General features: G+C 44.0%; 1 protein-coding gene across 2 annotated transcripts in view; it reads right to left on the bottom strand.

Moving 5' to 3' along the window:
* Positions 1-21,744, bottom strand: part of ago3a (argonaute RISC catalytic component 3a) — a 33,016-nt gene that overhangs the window by 8,042 nt on the left and 3,230 nt on the right. The window contains exons 2-18 of one of the 2 annotated variants that reach the window (XM_019279196.2): positions 12,555-12,726; positions 12,265-12,385; positions 11,899-12,107; positions 10,846-10,982; positions 8,617-8,751; positions 8,345-8,432; positions 7,681-7,828; positions 7,357-7,476; positions 5,611-5,754; positions 4,710-4,843; positions 3,891-4,075; positions 2,814-2,973; positions 2,575-2,665; positions 2,270-2,464; positions 1,721-1,855; positions 1,031-1,132; positions 47-246 (exon numbers count right to left, since the gene is read on the bottom strand). In XM_019279196.2, the coding sequence (XP_019134741.1) occupies positions 47-246; positions 1,031-1,132; positions 1,721-1,855; positions 2,270-2,464; positions 2,575-2,665; positions 2,814-2,973; positions 3,891-4,075; positions 4,710-4,843; positions 5,611-5,754; positions 7,357-7,476; positions 7,681-7,828; positions 8,345-8,432; positions 8,617-8,751; positions 10,846-10,982; positions 11,899-12,107; positions 12,265-12,385; positions 12,555-12,726 (2,476 nt within the window). The remainder of the gene's footprint in view (positions 1-46; positions 247-1,030; positions 1,133-1,720; positions 1,856-2,269; positions 2,465-2,574; positions 2,666-2,813; positions 2,974-3,890; positions 4,076-4,709; positions 4,844-5,610; positions 5,755-7,356; positions 7,477-7,680; positions 7,829-8,344; positions 8,433-8,616; positions 8,752-10,845; positions 10,983-11,898; positions 12,108-12,264; positions 12,386-12,554; positions 12,727-21,744) is intronic. The other variant, XM_019279198.2, reaches the window with a different exon arrangement.

A 21,744-nucleotide genomic window follows, 5' to 3' on the forward strand; every position in this document is an offset into this window, starting at 1 on the left:
GCTTTACGTCTAGAGTTGAGAAAGAAGAACCTTTTTCCTTCCTTACCTGTCATGTTCTTTGTCCACCAGATGGTAGCGGGCGCGGAAGGCCACCAGGTGGGCGTAGTAGGCTGGCGCAGGGATGGAGACTGAGCGGGTACAGCGCACGTAGGTGTGGCACAACTGGTAGGTGAGCAGCTGGAACTCGTCAGCGGTAAAACAATTGTCGTCCCACAGTACGTGGTAGTGGGAGGGCCGACTGGTGCCCTGGGAGAAGAGCATCAAATGACACTTAAATGATTCGTTTCAGATTTAAGATGCAGTTAACCTCAGGACTTTGCATAACTACAGAGACATAAAACGAGTAGTAAAGACATAAAATCAGCACGGTCGAACACTGAACCCTTTGCATACAAAATAAGAGAATAAATAAGTAAAACAAGCGTAGCCACGGGCACCACGACTGTGATGGATATCGCCGTATACACGCTACAACACAAGAGTGATGTAGAAGTTAAATAGCCTCTGGGTCAGTGCTGTTACAGAACCTCCCTGTCCTAGTTCTGATACTTTTCGGTCTTTTAAAAGAAGGAAGGAAGTTAAAGAATAGTATGTCCCGTTTTCTGCAGCCGAATGCAGGATGCTGACTTTTGATGCAGTTCGTACCACAGTGTTGCCATCCTACAGTTACTGGCACGATACCAGATTTATAAACTTACTAAACTTACATCATACCTTCCCCAAAACTTTTTTTTTTTTTAGCTGTCTTAAAACTTTAAAAAGACACCAGATAATTACTGTGTCCAAAATGAGAAATGGCCATATTTTGTTCACCGAGTCTCCGGTTACTGGAGGATCTAACTTCAGATAATATTAGTATTCCTCCTTTTCTCCTGTGGCCATGTTATTTCGAATCTTCTTCACTATCTGTTTGCAACAATGTACAGCTCTGCGAAAGCACACAGTCTTCGAGATGTTAAGATTTCAGTGCAGGACAGTGTGATGAAATAGTGCCGCGCAGAGAAAAGAAAAAACAAGAGCTCGGCCTGACCTGTATTCCAGCATGACTGCAGAGGTAAAAGTCAAACTCGTAGGGATGCGTGATGTCCGTGTCCACGGTAGTACCAGCAGGAATGTTTCCACTACGTCCAACCTGACAAAGGCAAAGTTAAGGTCGGTTAGTTCTAATGCACTCTTGAGTGTTTTTTTTTTTTTTCTCCCATGTAAACACTAGACCAGAAAATTGAAGATGTAGGAAAAAAAAAAAAAGCAGCAGAACATAAAGCTTTTAAAAAGCACTAAATGAAAAAAAGAACTAGTTGATGGACCGACCCAAGCAAAGGTTTACCAAGTGCTTCCGAATCAACCAATTAAAAGCCTAATGCTCTAGAGAGCCTAATGCTGTGTATGGGAGTGACTGCACTGAAAATAAGGTTGTTACTAGCTGAGTCTTTCTCTCTGGGCCTTGAGTGCCACTCCAGAGCTCTCGGTTTGCTTTGGGTCCTAATGCTTTAATCGAAGGTAATTACAGGGGTTAGGAGGGTGAGCAGCCCAATTGACAACAAAAGGTAATTAAGGAGAGCCATTTCGAGTACTTAACGTGCTGACACAAAGCATAAAAAAAATAAATAAAATATGGACTAGAACATAACACACTGTACTGACTTTAATGGGTACCGTCGTCATTGTGGTGCCCGAAGAGGGCGTGTGTGTTTGTGTGAGATTAGCAGGGGGGACTCACTCTCTCGTTGCGGTCGGCACAGAAGAGGCGTGTATGGTGGCGTTTTTGCACAACAATGTAGGTGATGCCTGGCTGGTACTCCTTCTCCAGGCTTATACAGGCCTCACGAATGGCCAGCAGCTCATAATACAGCACCTGGAGGAAGAAGAAGAAACATTTTAGCTTAAAATTATCCTCAAAGAAAACCCTGTCTACGATATACTCTGTACACTGTAAGACATACATTCTTTAGTTCTTATTTAAGAGTCTCATTTTTGTTTCATGGTGGTCTATCATACGAATGATTACGCTCTACAGGCCTACTGTGCAACCAATTATAATATCGGAAGATAACAATGCAACAAAACTTGGGAATATTGCCCTCCACTGTGTTAATGTTCCTCAATAAATCGTCTGTGATTAAAGCTCATCCATTCTGATCTGAACACATCCTCACCAGTATCAGCTACAGATCTCAAGCATACGTTGAAGCTATAAAACAAAGAAAAGAAGATTTTTTTTTTTTGTTCGAGCCCTGTCGTCGTTTTGTGAAAGAAAGTGGGAGCTGACCTGTCTGAACTGGCCTTCTGAAACTCCATCCCTGTAGAAAATGATCCTGGTGGGCTTGTAGCGGGTCGACTTGTAGAACTGGATAAGCAACTCACGCACCATGGAGGCCAAGTCCTGGATGACCTCCTGCCTGGGTCTCTGAACCCGCACAGTGGCACAGTACCTGCTGGGGTGGGCGTCCATACTGCCAACCACCTGGGAGAGAGACGGTAGGAGCAGAAGGAGCATGAGTAGGATGTCAATAAACAATGAATGTCAGATACACACAGATCATAAGTTAATTAATAGGTTAGGAGGAAACTCACTGCTGCAATTGAAGGCTTCTTCCCATCTCCGGCAGGTGGATGCGTAACGTCTGCTCCCAAGAAGATAACTGGCTGCTGAAACACTGATGGTCTATTAATCCAGAGACATAGCAGAGTTATATGACAATATATAGACACGTTTGTTACTGTGTGTCATTTATTTATAATCAAAATCATGTACATGTGACAACATTAGTTGAGCCAGCGTCACTGTACATGTGAGGAAGAGCATGACTGACCGTTGGTGAGGTACCAGGATGTTGTTGATGCCTCCCAGCTTCACGTTGATCTTGAGGCAGAGGTTGGAGAGGGTCTGAGGCGACGTCTTCACCACGTTCTTCACCTGGACGCACTGTGTGGCCATGCCCAAGAGGGTGTCTCCCACACGCTTTACCTCCGCTACGAGTGGTCACAAAAAGCAAACAATTAAATATAGTAAGTGGTTTTATCCGTCATCCTTGTAAAAGTCGTACAGGCTACTTGTGGTGGTAAACTTTTCTAACTACAAAACGATAATTTTGATGCTACACTGACTTGTAATCAGGTGAATGGTGTCTCTGTCATTGCCACTATAGCTGCTGTTAGCTAATGTCAGCTCAGTTTGTTAGCAGGGATGCCCGGACCGTGAGCTCAGATCACCATCATGGGGATGGTGATCTAAACTAAACAGGGAGTGAAGCTGATGTGGTGCCAGAACTGGAGCTGGGCTATCGGGCAATGTAACCAGACTCAAGAGCCGCTATGGACAAAATGGCAGAGGTGAAGAAATTGAAGAGGATATTGATGGAGGAAGTGAAGTAGAGGAAAGTAAAGTGATCTAGCCAGAGGCTGCCGTAGATCTGGGACTGACTTTTAGTCTTTGGCGAGAGCTCTGTGAAATTAAAGGCTGAAGGACAGACGCAGAGCTGGCCTTCTTGTGAGTAATATTAGCTGTCCGCTATGTCTTGTGTTGTTGCACCCGCTTGATGTTTGGCTGGTCGAGAAGTTGTCAACTTGCTGTTTTAATCATAACAAACACAACTGTCCTTAGTCACAACAATATTATTGCACTGAAAAATTGCAGAAATCCCCATTCCCATGAAATGCTGCTCTTGTACACAATGGAAATAAGAATTTGTAATAGAGCACTCCTCAATATGTTTCTTATTTATTGACAGAAATTTCACAAAGTTGTCTCAATAAATAAGAACCACCAGCTTATGAGGGCATGATACTGCATCAGTCCCCAGAATAGTATTAGTGTTTCCACACAGTCTTAACCACAAACATATCTCTGGACTCCAATATAATATTTATTTTTTAAGCAGTTTCCTAACCATAGACAGGAGTTTTTCCTGGCAGGATGACGATGATGAGCTGCAGTCCGGCGTAAGTGTTCTTCAGGTGTCTGAACATGGGCTCCACGCTGTCGGCTCCCTGGGCGTATTTACAGAAACATGGCTGGCCCTGGATGGGCATCCCAGCATCCTTTGAGATCTTACGTAGCTGGTCTGTGAAACCCCTACAAGAGGGAAGGAAGAAGGGTCATTAGAACAGTCTTTAATGAAAACTGCAAGCTTGTGTCTCATTTACTTTGTAAAAAAAAGATAAGCATGGACACCTGCGAAAATGTTGTCTGCACTTCATGTTCAACCATGTTTTTAATTCACCTACAATAATCAATGTAGGCATCTTTTATTTTCTTTTTTGATATCTCTGCAGTGCAGCATAAGGCGGATTGCAGTTTTTAAAAGTACATTTTTAATATCTGGCCAGACAGATGTAAACCTTTCTTTTGTCTACTTCTGAATGTGCACTGTTCCTCTGGTGTTAGCTCATAAAAGATATGAAGAAAAAGATATAAAATAAAATGAAATAGTCAGGCTGGCTGTAAAAACACCGTGGCCATCTGCAAACTGCTGAGATAAAAAGATGCTGCTCTTCTTTTAGGAATCATCTGAAACAGAAATTATTAATTCATATCAGATTACTATTTATAGAAGATGAATAAAAGCCTCTCTAACATCTTTATAGATTAATGAGAAAGCCAAAATATAAAATTGATTTAAACAGCTGTCTTAGAAGTGTTTTTAGTGAGAATCATCACTGCACGCATGGTGAAAGGATTTTATTTTTATTTTTATAAATGATCATACTTTAGGATTTCTTCTCGACACTGCCTCTGTGTGGCGAAGCAAGCGATGGCCCACATCTTGATCTCCACCCCGGTGTGGAACTGTTTCCCCCTCATGTCCCACACCCCGTGGCTGGGCGTGGCCACAGTCCGATTCTGAAACAACATTGCAGTCTCACCACCATGTACTCATGATTATGTGGGCAAACGCTCACATTCATACCGTTCATACAGGCTCACGTTTGAACAGGCAGAAACACAAGTGTGCGCACACTTTTCTTACACACACACATACACACATACGTACTTTCTGAACAACCCACAGAACCAACAAACACTCTTCATCCATACCAAAATGTATTAACTCATTTTTGTACAGAAATTCACAGAAAAAAAAAGTCAAAGAAAACAAGCATTTGCACCAGAGAAGCATTTAACTTTCAAATCAAATGACAAATATCATGAAGTGCTTTGGATGTATCTATAGTGTGTTAGATGCCATTTGGTGTGTGTGTAAAGGTGTCACAGATCTTAGTAATACACAAAGAATGTACAACAGTAATGGTGTTTCTCCTTCAAAGAAGATAAACAGACAGATGTTAATCGGCGTTGTGGTTCAGTCTCAGTAAGTTGCTTCTTTATCCGGTTGTTTGAGACGTGGAAATCATGATTTGGATTATTTCTTTGTTCAAAATAACCCTCGTGGCAGACGACAAGAGCGTTTTCCTGTCTCACAAAACACAAAACTTGCACTAAATGAGACTCAACCACGAGAAAATAAGCCATAAAAGCTCGACACCATGAAGTACAAACAGAAGCCAGTGAGTTAGTTCCCCCTTAGAGACAGGTGCAATAAAAGGCTGAGGAAGGGGACAGCGTGTCAGACAAACAGAGAGAATGGGCGTGATTTAAAGGAAGGGTACCATAAAGTGCTCTGTGCTCACCCTGCCGCCGTACTGCAGCATGGGGGCGGGTAGCACTCGCCCCGTCACGTGGGCCATCTCGTCGCGCACTTTGAACTGGAATTCCTGCACAAACGGGTCTGCCTCGTAGTTGGCACTGCGCACCTGCGGGGAAAAATTGGAGTCAGGCCACGGTAGTAAAATGACAGCAAGAGCATTGAAAGGTTCAAGTATAAAGTCTTTTTATTTTATTTATATTATTTCCTTTACGTGCTAATTCACTGTGGCATTTTGACTGAAAAAGAGCTCTAATATAAATATTCCTTTTAAAAAAAGGAAGAGTCTTTGGGATTTAGTGCCATCTAGTGGTGATGTTGCTGATTGCAAACACCTCACCTCGCCCTCTCCTTTCTAGCGTAAAGCAAAAATGAAAAACACACAATCTAGAGTCAGTCACTGTAGAAATAAGCAACACAGCGGACTCTAGTAACCCTAGTTATGCTTGTTTTATTACATTTCTGCCGTTCTGTAAATAGATCCTCTTAAATCTTACACGCTGGACCTTTAGCAGTTGAATTAGAGACAATTATTTCTGCAATAGTGTACAGTAGGACAACATTAGTATATTAGGACGCAGCTCTGTGTCCTCTAGAGGATGAAACCAAAGTACAGCAATAGCCTCTGTGACAAGTGTTTGTGCCATCATTGTTTTGGATAGACCTTATGCCTGTGCTTGTTACCCTAATGAGGCATCTGCACTGACTGGCGTATGTACGGGTGCTTTCTCTTCCGCAGTTAGCATTTTTATTGTTTTCATTATTTTACAAGATGTTGGCGGAGAGGAAAAAAACATGCCCAGAGATGTCAGGTGCCAGGACCCTAATCCAAAATGACTGCAAGCACGGGGGTAAATGATCAGCCCATCAGGCGCGATATCCAAATCCATTACAGAATTCATTATGTAGTTCTGACAGACGCTGCTTATCTGCTCGTTTTGTCCGTTTCTGTCTCTCAACCTCTGCAAATCCACCCACACCGTCCTGTCAGTTTCAAGCAACTGTGCATCTAAATGAAAAAAAAAAAAACACCACCGCAGAGATGTTTACAGTGATTTCCTGTAAGCAAGTCCACTCGTTTTGCTCCCGAGTGAAGAGATAGGGAGACGTGGTTTAATAAGGCAACAACAGGTACTAAATGTTACATTGCTAATCTGATGGTGGCCAGAGGCAGCGTGCAGTCTGTCAATCTTTCCATAAACAATGTGCGGCGCACACACACACACACACACACTAAAGCCATTACGACTCTGGCATTTTGTTGACCCTAGGTGGGCCTGCCTTGTGATTGCCAAATGCGATGGACAAGCATGCAGACATGCCTCAGTTAACAATATGAAATGAGAATCTGGGGGAGATTACAAAATAAGCAATTTGATATCAAGATGAGGAAGCATGGCAACCATGTGCTGATGAGCTTAGCAACGTGGGCATTTCATCAATCTGAGAGTAACATGCTGAAATCATACATGAACTGCTAAAAGGTTAAATTTGTCTGTGTAATCATTTTTATGCTTTCAGCATATTGACTCTCTGGACGTCTCATTCCCTGAATTTGCAGTGTCCACACCCATCTCCTCTAAAGTTGGACTCCAACCTTAAACCCTGCACAGTACACCCTAAACCTAACCACTTGGATGACGGCGCACGCTGGTGGCTGGTGTCAGGTGTCAGGTGTCCCCCCCTCTCCCCCCTCACACCTCCAACTCACCAGCCTGCTGATCTCCTCTTGTCTGTCGGGTGCAGAGCGAGCTGTGGCTTTGATCATAGTGGAGGTCTGATTATCCGTCAGCTTCTTGATGCACCGTTGACCAGCTACAATGTTACACACCTGCAAAAGGAATCAAAGGCAAAAAAAAGGTTTGGAACAAAGCTTAATCATTTCAGTTATTAAGTTATCCACTGTTACTTATTTATGCAGCTGATACTCGGGCACACCTGGAAGCTGCGCAGTAGATCGCATACTGCAGATTTGATCATACTTAAATTGAAAAAATCATTTTAAAAAGCGGAGTTGCAACATGGTTTCTCTCACCTCCAGGGGCAGGTAGGTGTGCTTTTGCTCCTGGCCCACCTGTAGACAGGGCAAATGTGGGTACTTAAGCTGCAGGTTGTACTTCTCCCTGAAGTAGTGGGCTACAGTACGCTCTACAGTCTGACCATTTTCCAACTGTAGAGGGAACCTGCAGGGATGAAGAGTTTGATTTAACTCAACGTAAGTACAGTAACAATACTTTAAAAGTGTGCAAAAACCTCGCAATTACAATTCAAAAGTCATTGGACGTCTTTACTCTTGGTATTCTACAGCGTACTGGTAACCATCCGGCATATTACCATAGATACAGACCAATTTTTTTAATGGCCATATGGTGAGGTAAACCTTTTGAAGCATAACACACACACAGCATGTTTTTTTTAAAACATAGGACAGACAGTGAAGATCAGCTGCGCACGCAACAGCTACCTCACTGACAGATGACTAATATTGACCGCATGCTTGTCAGATGAGTCAGCCGTTATCTGGTTTGTTTGGTGGTGAATTGGTGAACGCATCCTCCGCAGTTCACAGTTCCCTCCGCCCCCATCCCATCCCATCCCATCCACACACACACACACACACACACACACACACACACACACACTCCGCCCAGAGTCTCCTGTTCCCCTCGTCCGCCCGCCCGCCCCGGAGGCTGACTCACGTTTGATGGCTGGCAGGCCGTCGGGTCACGTTGCAGACGCGGTACTTCCTCCGCATGGTTCCACAGTGCGTCACCTCCACCTTCAAACCTGGTGAATAATATAAAGTGTTGGAGTGGCATTGAGAATGTGTCTGCGCTTGAATGGCTGTGACATGTGCTCTCTCTGTTCCTGCTTAAAATCTCTCTCTCTCTCACACACCCACGCACGTAATGCACTTTTTATTCCTCTGTAACTCTCTCTTTCTCACATGCAGACAAACTCCCATCTTCACCTTTGATTTCTTTGGTGAATTTGACCCGGTGCGAGTCCGTGAGAGGGCGAGGCTGCTCGTCAATGTTGTGGATGTCCAACACTTCGCACATGAACTGAATGACTGGCTGGGCCTTGTAGAAGGCGGTGGCAGAGACTGCAAGATAAAGCAAGGACAAGAGTTATTCAAGACAAAAAAACAACAAGGTTAAAGCATAGCAGCAATGTTTTACCACTGGCTGCAATGACATTAAAGCTCAAATTGGACTGTATACATGTCGAGTGTCTGCCTGGAGAGAAAAAGTGAACAGAACGGTATATTTTTCTGTCTGACATTGTGGATTAATGGAGACGGCCAGGCTTTGTTTGGCACTCTGCAAGACTCAGAATATGAGGAGAAAATGAGTTTATAGAATACTGATTACCACAAAACAAAGTGACAGTTCCAAGTATGAATTGCAGATGATTTGTGACATGAGGATAGAACGTGTTTTTTTAACGTGCAATATAGTCGCTGAAGAGAAGAGACATCACATAATGTTTGTGTAGTCGGCCCACCGTGCTAAATAAACGTCGTAGGAACACTCTTTGCACGCTGGCAGTGCAATCCGTGCAGCACAAAGGTCTCTTTGTTCTAAAATGATGCGTTCTCTCAATAAAACCGAAGGACTGGGGCAGTGAAAATTGTGAAATATGAAAGGGAGAGCAAGGAGTGCGCCATCAGAGGAATTAAAATTTGGGAGAGGGGGAAGAACGTGTGTGACAAAAAAACAACACAGAGAGATAGAGAAAGTTTGAGGTTGATGAAAGTTGAATGTGACTCAGCTGTCGTGATGTACGAAAGCGCTCTCTGAATAAACGCACGTCATCCAACCTAGACGACAGCACTGTACACACACATCTGGTTTACCTTGTGAGACATGAGAGCCTTTCACCAGCAGCCGGAAGTGACATTATTTCTAATTGCCCCCCGACCCACCCTCCCACACATTGCGATTTCATTTCTGTGTTGATGAGTCATTCATGCAAATATAAAATTGAATGGCTGGATTCTCTGTAATTACAATTATTTGGTGTATTCGATTTTTAATCACCCATGATACCGAGCGAGCGTAGGAAGCGTTTAGTTTTTTTGCTGCCTTAGTGTGCAAGTGTTCGGCTTAAATGTTTGCCAATGCATGACGACGCGCAAGAGAATTAGAAAACAAATGCTTTGCAAACACTTGAGTTCTAGTTTGTCGTCAGAGAGCAGACGAGAGACTCGAGCAGGCCAATTGATTTCCGAGGATGAGAGGGCGGGAAAATGAGACAAAGAGAGAATCACAGTGAGTGAAGAGGGGAAGGTTCGAATGCAGACGGAGGCTTCAGGCACTCTGCGGAAAAACAAAAGCTGTCTCAAGGAAATGCTCCACACAGCTACCCTCCTGACCCCAGCGACACCCACCAGTCTCACTCACGCAGGCACACACACACACACATAAACACTCTAGCTGCTCTCTGTCTCCACAGCAACCGTCAGTTCCCATCCAGCCAAGAACCCACCTTCCTCCAAGTCTCTCCAGTCTCCAACAACCTCCTGCAGCGTGCATATGGCAAAACACATTCTCCACCACCCTTTCTGCCACTTATTTTTCCACAAATAATAGCCTCAAATTCTAGGCTTGTTATTACGGGTTATCAAACGTTTTTTTTTTGTTTTTTTTACTGACACAGTAGGAACCGTGGTTCACCGTGTAAGGCTTAACTCCCCGAACAGCCTTATTGCACAATGCAACTTTTAAGAGTTTCAAGTTTGATTTGATGGAAAAAGAACCCAAATAAAAATCAAATCCATTGTGCATCTATCTCATGTCCTTGGAAGGTTTATAAAAAAAAAAAGAATGCACGATGATGAAAAACCCCTGAAACCTCATTCAGCTCCATTTAAAAAGCTTTCTCGTGAGCACGACACTGTCGAGTTGTATTTATGTTCAATACAATTACAGCATTAAATTTCCTCAAACATAACATCGCTGGATGTAAATTGATCGTGCACAAATATCTAAAAATAACCTGCCTCAAGAAGCCTCCATGTCATTCTAATCTAACTGTTTAATTATTAAAATCTCATTTCCCCAACTGGGGAAAGAGGAACAGAAGAACAATTTATGTGTGAAAACACTGTGACTCATGCACATATTTGAATATCTTGAAATATGGCCAGCCGTGTCAGCAAACAGAGCTCTGTGCTTGTGTTTTCTCTGCTTCTCACCATCAATGTTAAGCATCATCTTCCACATGGCAGGCCGCACGGATTGATGGAAACCGAACCAAACCTCCCTCCCACCCCCGAGGGGATGGTCGTAGCCCTCTGGAGCCGAGAAGAAGGAACGCCCCACCGGAGTGTACCTAGAGGGAGGAAAGCAGAAATCATGAGGAAAGAGTTTAAAGACTGAGGAATGAAAGAAAACGAGGAGGGAAAAAAAATAAATCAAAAGAGCGACAGGATAAACGGAGGCAAGTAGGAAACGGCTCCCCGAGTTGACAGGAAATGTAAGATTAGTTGACACATCCTGAATTGAGAATGTAGGTCAATATGTGTTTATACGGTGTCACATTCAGCTGCGCTCCGATATGACCTCAAACCACATCAGTGAAATGAGAGGGTGGTGACACCGACTGGACCCATCGACCTCGTATTACCCCCGCCCCGGGGGGACACATTAATAATTACGCGCTGGGATACATTTTTCTTGGTGAATCCTGGACTGACAGTGTGTGGCGATGACGCTGCAGTCCGGTCCCCAGCAGTGATTGTGAACAAAGCTAAATGAAAGGTGTCGATAAAAGGGCTTTTTAATAATGCTCTGGAAGAGATTTTCATTAGAAGCGCGCGGTGATATTGTGTTCGACTGCGCTCTTACCGGGGCTTAGGAAAGTGATATCGAGCAGAAGACGGTATGAGGTCAATGGTATAAGCTATGTTTGATTTCCGTTGGGATCAGAGTGCTGATATTGGTGCCACGATGACAAAACAAATAATATATAGTATTTACTATGAGGATCAGAGGGATCATGTGCTCTCTGTCTTTTGGCTGTATGTTTGTTGACTAAAGATGACTGGTGGGGTGATTAGGTAAGGATAAATGGACTGTATCCTTATGGTTCTGCGGTTTAAGATCATTCTTCAACATTATCTCCTAATTATCTAATAATAACAACAATAAATGATCTATTTAGGCCTCCAGCTGTCATTAAAAGAGTTAACACAGAAGTCGAAACCTTTCTGAGATCAACAAGCCTAATAAAACCACCAGCAGCTCACTTCATGGAGGGCAGGTGTCGCAGCACCACGTCCACCGCGTGCACGGGGTTGGTGCTGATGGGCTTGTCCAGCTCCAGGGGCTCAGGCATGCTGCGGCCAGTCAGCACCTCGTGGAGCATGTGCCAGCTGACCAGAGACACGAACTTGATGGAAACTTTAAACGGGCGATCTTTCCCTCCCTCGCCTGGCAGCGTGACGTCCAGGTCCACCTGAGGAGGGGGGCGGAAAGAAAGTCGAAGGACAAGGCAGGACAAAAGAAGGTTAGCTCACAGAAGACTGTGTTTACTCAGGGTAGATTTGTGTGTGTGGAGGAGAAATGTTTGTGTTTTTTTTTATGCGATGTGTCTGTGATGTTTTCCAGCTCACCCCTGTGGGTGCCACAGGCAGTGGGTTGGCTGTGTACAGGCTCTTCTTTCCATCGTAGACTGGCCTGCGATCCCCAAAGATTGTCACCTTAAAGTGCTGCACCATAGAGTCAACCACCTCCCTGCGCAACACACAAACAAACACAGGTTAAGTTACACTGTAGGTTGTGAAATAACATGTTAAGACTGTCAAATCAACAGTTATCATCATTAGATCCAACCCATCACGACTCCTGTGTCTATCTGTGCAGGAGAAGTTTTAAAAGATATTACTCAGAAGCTCCGGCCTACCTGTTGACTCGCCGTGGGCACTTGTCAGGCTTGATGTCCACCTCGTAGAGGTAGACATCCATCTTGGGGATCTCCACCTGGAAGCAGTTGGCCAGCAGCTTGATGGGCTTCCCCATCGTGCCATAGCCAGGCCGCCGAGGCATGGAGAATAGGGACTGGGCCCCAACGGCTCCTGAGAGGAGGACAAGGAGTGGGAGGATAAATGTTAAAGAGAACTTTTAACATCTGATTCAAGTCATTTTAGAATTAAAGTAAATAGGTAAAGCTCGGCTGATCCATCAGATACTGGCTTATAACAGATATTGTAATGTTCTTTTTTAGACTGTATATTTATTCTACTTTTTTAAACTCAAGTTTAGCATTTTTAATTTAATTCTTGGTTGAATTTTATTTTAAAAGTACAGAAAAGTTTCTCTGTTTGTCAAATACCCTGTGAGTAACATACGCTGTAAGACGAACAAGAAAGAAATTCCAAAGATGAGGTGCTGTGCACGGGGAAACACCAAACATTAACACGTCTCACTTCAACATTTTTTAAAACATTAAAACATTCATACTAAACTCTCAATGAAACCACACTGTCGAAAGTACAGAGATGATACACATGTATCAGGGGAATAACACCACTTTCAATATGAAGTACACACACACCCATGATGAGGGAAAAAAAAAACAATCGCTCATCGGTGCATAAATGTTTCACGGGGCACCAACTGTAAAGCAAACAAAGCGGCACACAGACGTGGAACAACGCACGTAATGAAACACACACACAGATGTATTGACCCTATATTGCAGCATCTGAATGAGGAAGTGGCGAACGATTCACGTTGACACACAGTTTTAAATAACTTTCAAATTAGACCATAAACTTGAGTCACAGGAGTTGAATGATGCGACTTTGCCAGAAGTATTTAATTTCACTGTGGTGGAAGTAAAAAATGTCTCCTTCTAAAGATGGCAGATGTGAAAATGACTCAAAGGATTACATTATTTAGAAGTTACATCGTCGGAAATGTTCTAACTTCAGGACGAGCGGGCGAAAAAAATCACAATGAAACATCGACGCTTGGCTCTTGGGAGTTCTTCTAAAATAGACCGATACAAGGCAACATGAGTGACTGGTTAGTGTGTCATGCTACTCACAGCACAACATGTGCTTGATACTCCGCTTACTTGGTTACATGGTTACACCGCTGTGCATACACACACACACACGCTCAAAGACCATGAGATGTCTCAGACATGAGTCACTTTGATCCAGAAACAGCGAGTTTGTGTTCCGTTCCACTTCATGTGCCACTACACTCATGTCGCTGCTATTTTTGGGGTCTGCCGAGGCTTGCCCTCCGCGACACACCTGACAAAACAGAATGGGCTTTGCTGATGTGCCAATCGGATTACGCTGGTGATGCCGTCGTAGGTTTCGTTATTATGTAAGAGCCATTTTTTAAAGATGACACTCATTCATTTGCCTGGAAAGTTTCACCTCACTCCCCACTCCCGCCCGGGGGCTCGGTTTTATTCAACCGTCTTCGTTGCGTCTCCCCACCACTCTCCAGTTTCTACCCAAAAAAACTGTCTCAAATGTGTCATTTATAAATGAGAGTCATAAGTGTGATTCATCAGCGATTTTGACTCATAGGCTCACATATGTGGGTGATGTTGGGGTTGAGGGCCCCGCTGAGGGGAAGTTCATAATAATCCCCCCCACACACACACACACACACACACACACCAGAACAGAAACCTTATGTGAGGTAACAACATGAGCAACCCTGTTTGTTTACAGTCGAGGCTTTGGGAAGTATGTGCCTTCTGCCCTGCTCTCTCTTTTTCTGTTCTCTCCTCTGGTGGGCTGTAGAGTGGAGGCTAACAGGGTTGATGGAGGGTGAAGGCCTCGTGTTTGAAACGGCCTGCTGGGATAAAATGATAAAATGAAAAAAAGAGAAAAAAGAGAGAGAGAGAGAGAGAGGAAAGTCTGGAATTCCTGCCACGGCTGTCCCTCTCACACAAAACTATGTGCAGACAGACTTTTGTTATGGTAATTCCCTTTGGGGCCTGTGGTGAAACTTGTGAGGTAAGCCCAATTTCACACACACACACACACACACACACAGGCGTTGACAAAAAGAGGAAAGAGAGATATTCTGGTAGATCTTCATTTAGGCTACAGAAAGCAGCTGTCTGTCGCAGACTGAGATCTGTCCTAATTCAGTCAATTTCAGGACAGATCTCGCTCGAGTAGCACTTTTTTTTCTGTCCTGCGAGGGCCCTGGCGAAAGTTCGCAGATCAGAGGAGGATAGCAGGGAGTGGCAGGATTACAGAGTGGGCTCGATTTTGGCGTTTTACGGCTTTCATCTGCCTCTAGGAGCTGGCTTCAATTCGGACGTGAGTCACGGAACCGACCGCTGGCAGAGACACACACACACACACACACACACACACACACACACACACACACACACACACACACACTCTGGAGCATCCTTGACTTCATGCTTCTGGATTTAGCAGCAGTGGATGAACTACAGTGACGAGGAAGAAAACAAACAAACAGCACACAAGCTTAAGTTTTGGTATTCCACCCACTTGCACACACACAAGGTCACACTCGCCCTGAACCTTTTCAAAAACAGATGCATACACATCCACAAAGTGCCAGAAATTCTCTCAGACAAAATATTTCAAAGCCAAAATCAACAAAAAAAAAAAAGAAAGAAAGAAAAAGGGACCTGATCGCAAAGTAACCCAACACCCACGGCCACGACTTGGCGATAATCTGACGAGATGCAAACAGGCATCAAAAACAAACAAGTTATGAGGGTCTACTCAAAACACGCTGGTCCCATCGCGACGATAATTGGCTAGCCTCGCTCTGCATTCTTTGGGTTCCTGCGATTATGACAGACCTCTGGATGATCCTGTCGGTTGTAAAAAGACAGTTTAGGTTCTCTCTGCGAGCAAAGAGAAAAATGTCTCTCCATCTGGTGGAACGTTACAGAGATTTAACAGGTTGAAACAAAGTAAAACACGAGTTGTACTTTCTTTACTTGTGAGAACAGCGAGACCCAAAACCTCTGGTGAGAAACCACCAAGAAGTCTATTTTCACGTAGCACAGTTTGAACTTCTTTATTGAAGCCACCTGCGGCTTAAGAAAAATTCACTTTGACAGAGCATTCGTCTATGGTGATTACAGCTGGCTGTGAACACAGATGGGGGACCTTACAACATCACGCACATGGCAGGCAACATGCTGATGTTAAAAAAATCAAGCAGGCTTGTGTGTATGTTCTTTCTTCTTTTGCATGATTTTTCGAACGACCAATCCGATTTTTTCCTGATCATTCTGCAGCACATGCAGACGCCTCCCGTCCTATCTGCCCTCTTCTTGAAAACCGCGTTTCTCTTCCACAAACAGACATAACAAACACGCTTGTCCGCAGACAGGAGGCGAGGGACGTTTAACCGTCAATGGGAGGGCAGAGCACTTCAGATTTACCAGATTTAAAGTAGCCGTCCACTGCCACCAGCAGATAAAAATGGAACAAAGACAACTTGTAGAATAAAACTGAATGTTCAGCAATGTTATTTTTTTGACTCTTGACTGAGACATTCGCTGTTAAAATGGACATTCTCTGGAGTTGGTAGGTATGCACGGAGCTGTACAAGCCCGACACACAAAGACGTTTTTGCATGAGTTCTGCAAGATTAAATACAGAACGATGAATTTAATGCGAGGGATACAATAACGTCTGCTGTTGGCTGGAAGATAGTCACGATACCAGAATTTTAAACTTGGCTTAAAAATCTCTTTGTGGTCTGTACTTCTGATTGTATCGTTTTAATCACGTGGCATTAAAACAAGTCTATGACAGCCTTACGTTGTTGGTTAGGGGTGTGCTATATTTGGCTATGACAAATAGTGAAAGCTCAACCACAAATCTGCACGGATGCATCAAAGGCGTATTGGATCTTTGTACAGCGTGTGTAAGGGTTCAAGGAAACCTCCCCCTCAACGTACCGAGTGTGTGTGTTTGTACACTTTCATATAATTACAGGAAGGACATGCTTTAACAAACAGGCTATTTAATCCTCCCCCTGTCTATGAGTCTGATTCTCATTTCCTGAGCCTGTACATCCAGAGAGACAGAAACGACAAAGGAGAGCAACCTCTTCTCGACCATGAATAAAATAAAAAGCTTCATTAATGTAAGTTGCAACGATTGTGTGACATAGGTCTGGATGGAAATTGCCACTCAAGCTTTGGGCCCATTGCGTCCCGCTGAAAGGGTAGCTTAAGCGTCCTTGTTACCTTTTATTGTTGCAGCAAGTCATTCACTGGTCTGGTGCTGGCTTCTCATTATACAAGCTGTTGTTTAATGAAGTTATAAGATTCTGCCAGCAACAGGCTCTTTCTTCAAAATTTAAATTATATATTTCTTTTCATGTGCTGCCGCTGAAAAATGAACTAAAAATAAACCTTCTCCTAAAAGCAGCGTGGGTTTGCAGAGATTATCACTTAATATGAAGGATGCACAGTGTTCTTCACTTCAATTCAATTCTGAGAATTCTTTCAAAACACATTAAATATGTTGGAAAATAGTTGCTGAAAACATGTGAAAAGACTTTGAATGATATATTAGTGAAATGTGGACTTGAAAACAGTTTTCAGTCCAGGATTTTGTGGGCGGTGCTAAAAGGGTGGCTCGATGACACGCCGAGGCCACCCTGAGCATACCCCTGTACCCCTAGCAGAGAGATAGAGATGAATTCATCTCGCTCAGAGTGTTTCGAAGGTAGTCATGTCATTTTCTAAAGTCGGCTGACACGCTTCAGTCGCTTCAAACTGACAGTCCTGGAGCTGAGAGTACAGCTCATTTTTACCCGATTTTGACACCAATTTCATAAACTTATCATTCAAATTTGGCTGGGTGGTTAATAGCACTTTCTTCTTTGGTCTGATAAACTAACATACTGTATTAAAATGAAATATTTTAATGTTGCAACCTAAAACATGGCCTCTAACAGCCGCTGTGCTAGGGTCAGCTTGAATTTATCTCACATACGATAAACTCCAATAGTAACATCGACTGAAACTTCTCAAACTACTCCTACGTGTCCTGCGACATAATCCAATTTACTGCTGTCCAACAGCATGCCCAAGATGCTCCATCGCTCATATTTTTGCCAGTTTTTTTAGCTGAACACACAGCGCCAGTTTGCCGCTTGTGCACTGAGCCGATTTTGTGTGTCACTTGTGCGTTCAGCTGGCAACCCTGCCTTTTGGGCATAAGCTGCCAGTTTTTGTTGACAGATAAGTTTTACACGAATCAGCTGGCTCGATGAAGAGTCGCAGGGGACGTTTACAGCTTAAGCAAAGCTCAAACATACACACATACATGCTAATCAACATTTAAAAAGCTTGTTTAGTGCCCGCTGAAAACCCTCTCTGGCAGTTTGTTATCAGCATTTTTCTAAATTTGTTCAATTTGTGTCCATGTGCAGCTTTGGCATAATCATGCTTTTAACATAATTCTCCTCCTTGGTCCATTTTCCATCTGTCATATCAGGACCAAATAGATTTAAATGTATGCAAATCTATGGTATGAGCAACCAGTAACTTAAATAAGTTGCACTGAAATGAAATGTGTGACGAGCACAGGGTTGAATTTAGTCAATTAACTATAAGCAAAGCCGAGCAATATCATTCAGCGCGTGAGGCAGCAGTGCACCTGGAATAAATAAATACTATAGAACACACCAATAACTGTGAGGCCATTTTTAGCATATGAATATTCTGCAGAAACATCCCAGCGAATGTGAACTCGTTCCACTCTGCCGCTTTCCAACGCAACACAGTCACACTGTACACAGTGGGCTGCGAGCCAGAATAACTGGATAGTGAGAAGCTAGGCTGACATAGTCCCTGCGAACCCCCTGAGCCACATCCCCCCTCCCTCAGTATACAAACGTACACGTTGCTAACGAGTGCACATGTCCACACATATTCAGGCCTGCACACTGACTCACATACACACACACACACACACACAATACAGCTGTTGTGTTTCTAATCCAGAGAGAGCCTGAGCTGTGGGAACAGGGCGAGCGCTCAGTGGCGAGGCACAATGGCGTCAGTCACAGCAGGCAGAACCTAGACACACACACACCACACACACACCACACACGCCACACACACCACACACACCACACACACACACAGCTGGCAGGATTGATGCACGTCAAACTCAGTCAGACTCCTCCCTCCCCTGTTTTACGTCACCGGCCTCGAGAGTCTTGCATCTGGCACCCACCCACGGAGGTCGATGCCACTCTCCCTGCCACAGTTAAACACCAGCAGGCAGCCACACACTGACAGGCTGGCTGGGGCCTGGTCAGTCACAACAACATGCAAAAATGTTGAAATCCCCGGGTGACAGAGTGCATGTGTCAGAATCAAGAATGCATGACAGAGAAATATTCTCAGAAAGCAGAGGAGGGGGGATTTGGAGGTCCTGATAGTCTTACTGACACAGGTAGGTGAGGGACACACACACACGCACATACATACACATACACAAACAAAGTACTCGCTCTGTTAAACTGACCAGGAGGTTCAACTCGAGCAGGTTAAATGGGGCTTTCTGTCCTCACGGTCGTGCTAGTCCGGCCTGAGTGGAAACAGTGGACGTGGGCCAGGGGTTGTTGACTTTTTCTGTTGACTTGGGCAGGATGACTGCTCTGTCACTCCGAGAGTCTACACACGCTCTAATACATTAATTTGAACCATAACAAGGTAATACTCATATTATTGCAACTGTCATGTCAATATTTGTTCGACCAAATCAGAAAAAAAAAAAATGGGAAACAAAACTTCAAACTTTGATGTTATTGGTAAAAATCAAGTTGTGTCAAACTATATACAAATATACAGATTAGGTAGGAGAAAATTGCTAATTGTCCCTTTAAATGTGAGAACGTGTAGTTGTAGTTCTCTTTGAATGATCCCTATTTCAAGGCTGGATGGAATAATAAAGAGACGTTTGCAATCTTCCTCTGCCACCGATAAACAGACAGACTTTTGTCTGTCTGCGAGCGAGCGAGCCCCCCGACAAAAAACACACAGACTTCCCCTTCCAGTTCCCCTTCTTCCTGTCCATAACCTCCCCCTAAAATGAGCCCCTCGCAGTTCCCCCAAAAACAGATCTCAGGAAGGGGAAAAGCAGCAGGCGGATGAGGAGGAGGAGGAGGAGGAGGACGAGGAGGAGGAGGAGGTGGAAAAGAAGTGTGGTCTGGCTGCTCTGGCTTCTAATCTCTGTGACACATCACAACCTCCAGCCTTCCTCCTCCTCCTCCCGCTCCTCCTCCTCCTCATAAACACTCACCATCCCTTAACTTTCCCCCTCTGTCAAGCCCACCACTTATAGGGGTTTTTGATCATGTTCAACTGGGTGAAGCTCCACTGAAAGTGCTGAGCTGAAACAATACTTCTTCCTAGTTAAGGAACATGGACATGTAGGTCATAGAGCAGAAGAAACAAGAAGAGTGATGACGATGACGATGATGCCAAGCAACAAGATAAAATGAAGCTTTATTATGTAATCTGCTTGTAAAGTCACATTTTGTGGTCATACAACTACAAGCACATCTGGCCAGGGCATGAAATGATCACCAGCCACCGGTCAAAAGTGGCTGACAGATTGACTTCACTCACTTCTATAGCCCCTCAAGGCACTACATATCTCATTCAACAATGCACACACACATTCATAGTTTTTAGGAGCTGGGTATTCATACACAGTCACACATGCAGCCTTCAGGAGCAATTTGGGGTTCACTATCTTGTTCAAGGACACTTCGAAGGTTCAGACTAGAGTAGCCAGAGATCAAACCACCGATCATGTGATCAGTGGACAACCCTCAAGCTCATTTCGGATGTTTCGGACAACCCGCTCTCGGCCGTCCCTAATCTATTGGTTGGCTGGTAAATTTGATGGCAAAACAATGCAACCTGCCTAAGAGGTCCAGAGACCATGATACACTAATTACTCAGAAATATGTACAAAAATTAACCAGAATTGTTCAAAATGTATTGTTATTTGTTAACACCGCTGGACCCAAATGCACAATAACCTTCTAACAATGTGATTTAGGGTCTTTTGGACATAATAGTAAGCATACGTTTGAAATCCAGCTCACAAACGTCTCTGGTCTTTCCCTGTCTACGATTGGTTAACAAGTTAGAAATATAGCCCCTGATTGGTCGAAAACTTTCCATCCGGCTGTTGTGATTCTTTGAATTGAGCGGTGTTCAGTAGCCCAAAGATAAAAAGCCTCTTTTCAGCCTTACTCCTTTAAGATGCTTCATCTTAAAAAAAAAAAAAAACATAAAGACCGAACATGTTGTGTTGTGTTGTGTGTGCTTATCGTCCGGTTGGCCTGTCAATAGCTCTGTATTTCATTATTGCAACAGCCTGACAACATCATCCAGATTTTAATTAGAAAGATCTGATGGAGCAAAAAAGTTTCACTCAGTTCTAAAAAGGCATTAATACGAAATGTTTGTCATTTCTTTAGTAAACAAGACAGTGGCGGGCAAATCTCTGGAATACAATGAGCCTAAAGAGCAACGGCAAACTGCATTCTCCATAGAAACCTACAACAATATGTCAATGGTTAGCCTTATGGGTGGCTGGGGTTGCGGATGGGGGTTGCCTATTGTCAACGGGCTACTTGAATGAACGGAGTATTATGGGGAGAGACTGCAAATCAAGTGCTAAAGCCCTCCCTCAAAGCCGATCCCACTGTCTGTACAAAATCCACAGAGGACCGACCTACAAGGAGAATGACAGGGAAGGCAGAGTTTCCCACTGAGGCACAGAGAGGGAAATAGAAGCAGTAACCAAGGGAAGGGAAGAGAAGAGGGGGGGAATAAAAAAAAAGAGCGGGAAGTTCGGTGGTGTGAGAAAGGAGAGGGGGGTGAGAGACGTTGGGGAGGGAGGCTGGGTGAAGTGCACGAGTGAGATATCAAAAAAGGGACAAGCCATTAAAGCTCATTTCGGACCCTGAAGGTACTCCGTAAACCAAGGTCTTAGTGGGTTACCTTTCATACCAGGCTGAGTCATCTTCAGCCGACTTAACTCCCACCTGGTTACTACGAGTACCGTGACAGGTGGAGGGTAGGC

Source organism: Larimichthys crocea, chromosome XIII, assembly GCF_000972845.2.
Source record: "Larimichthys crocea isolate SSNF chromosome XIII, L_crocea_2.0, whole genome shotgun sequence".
Classification (NCBI taxonomy): Eukaryota; Metazoa; Chordata; class Actinopteri; family Sciaenidae; genus Larimichthys; species Larimichthys crocea.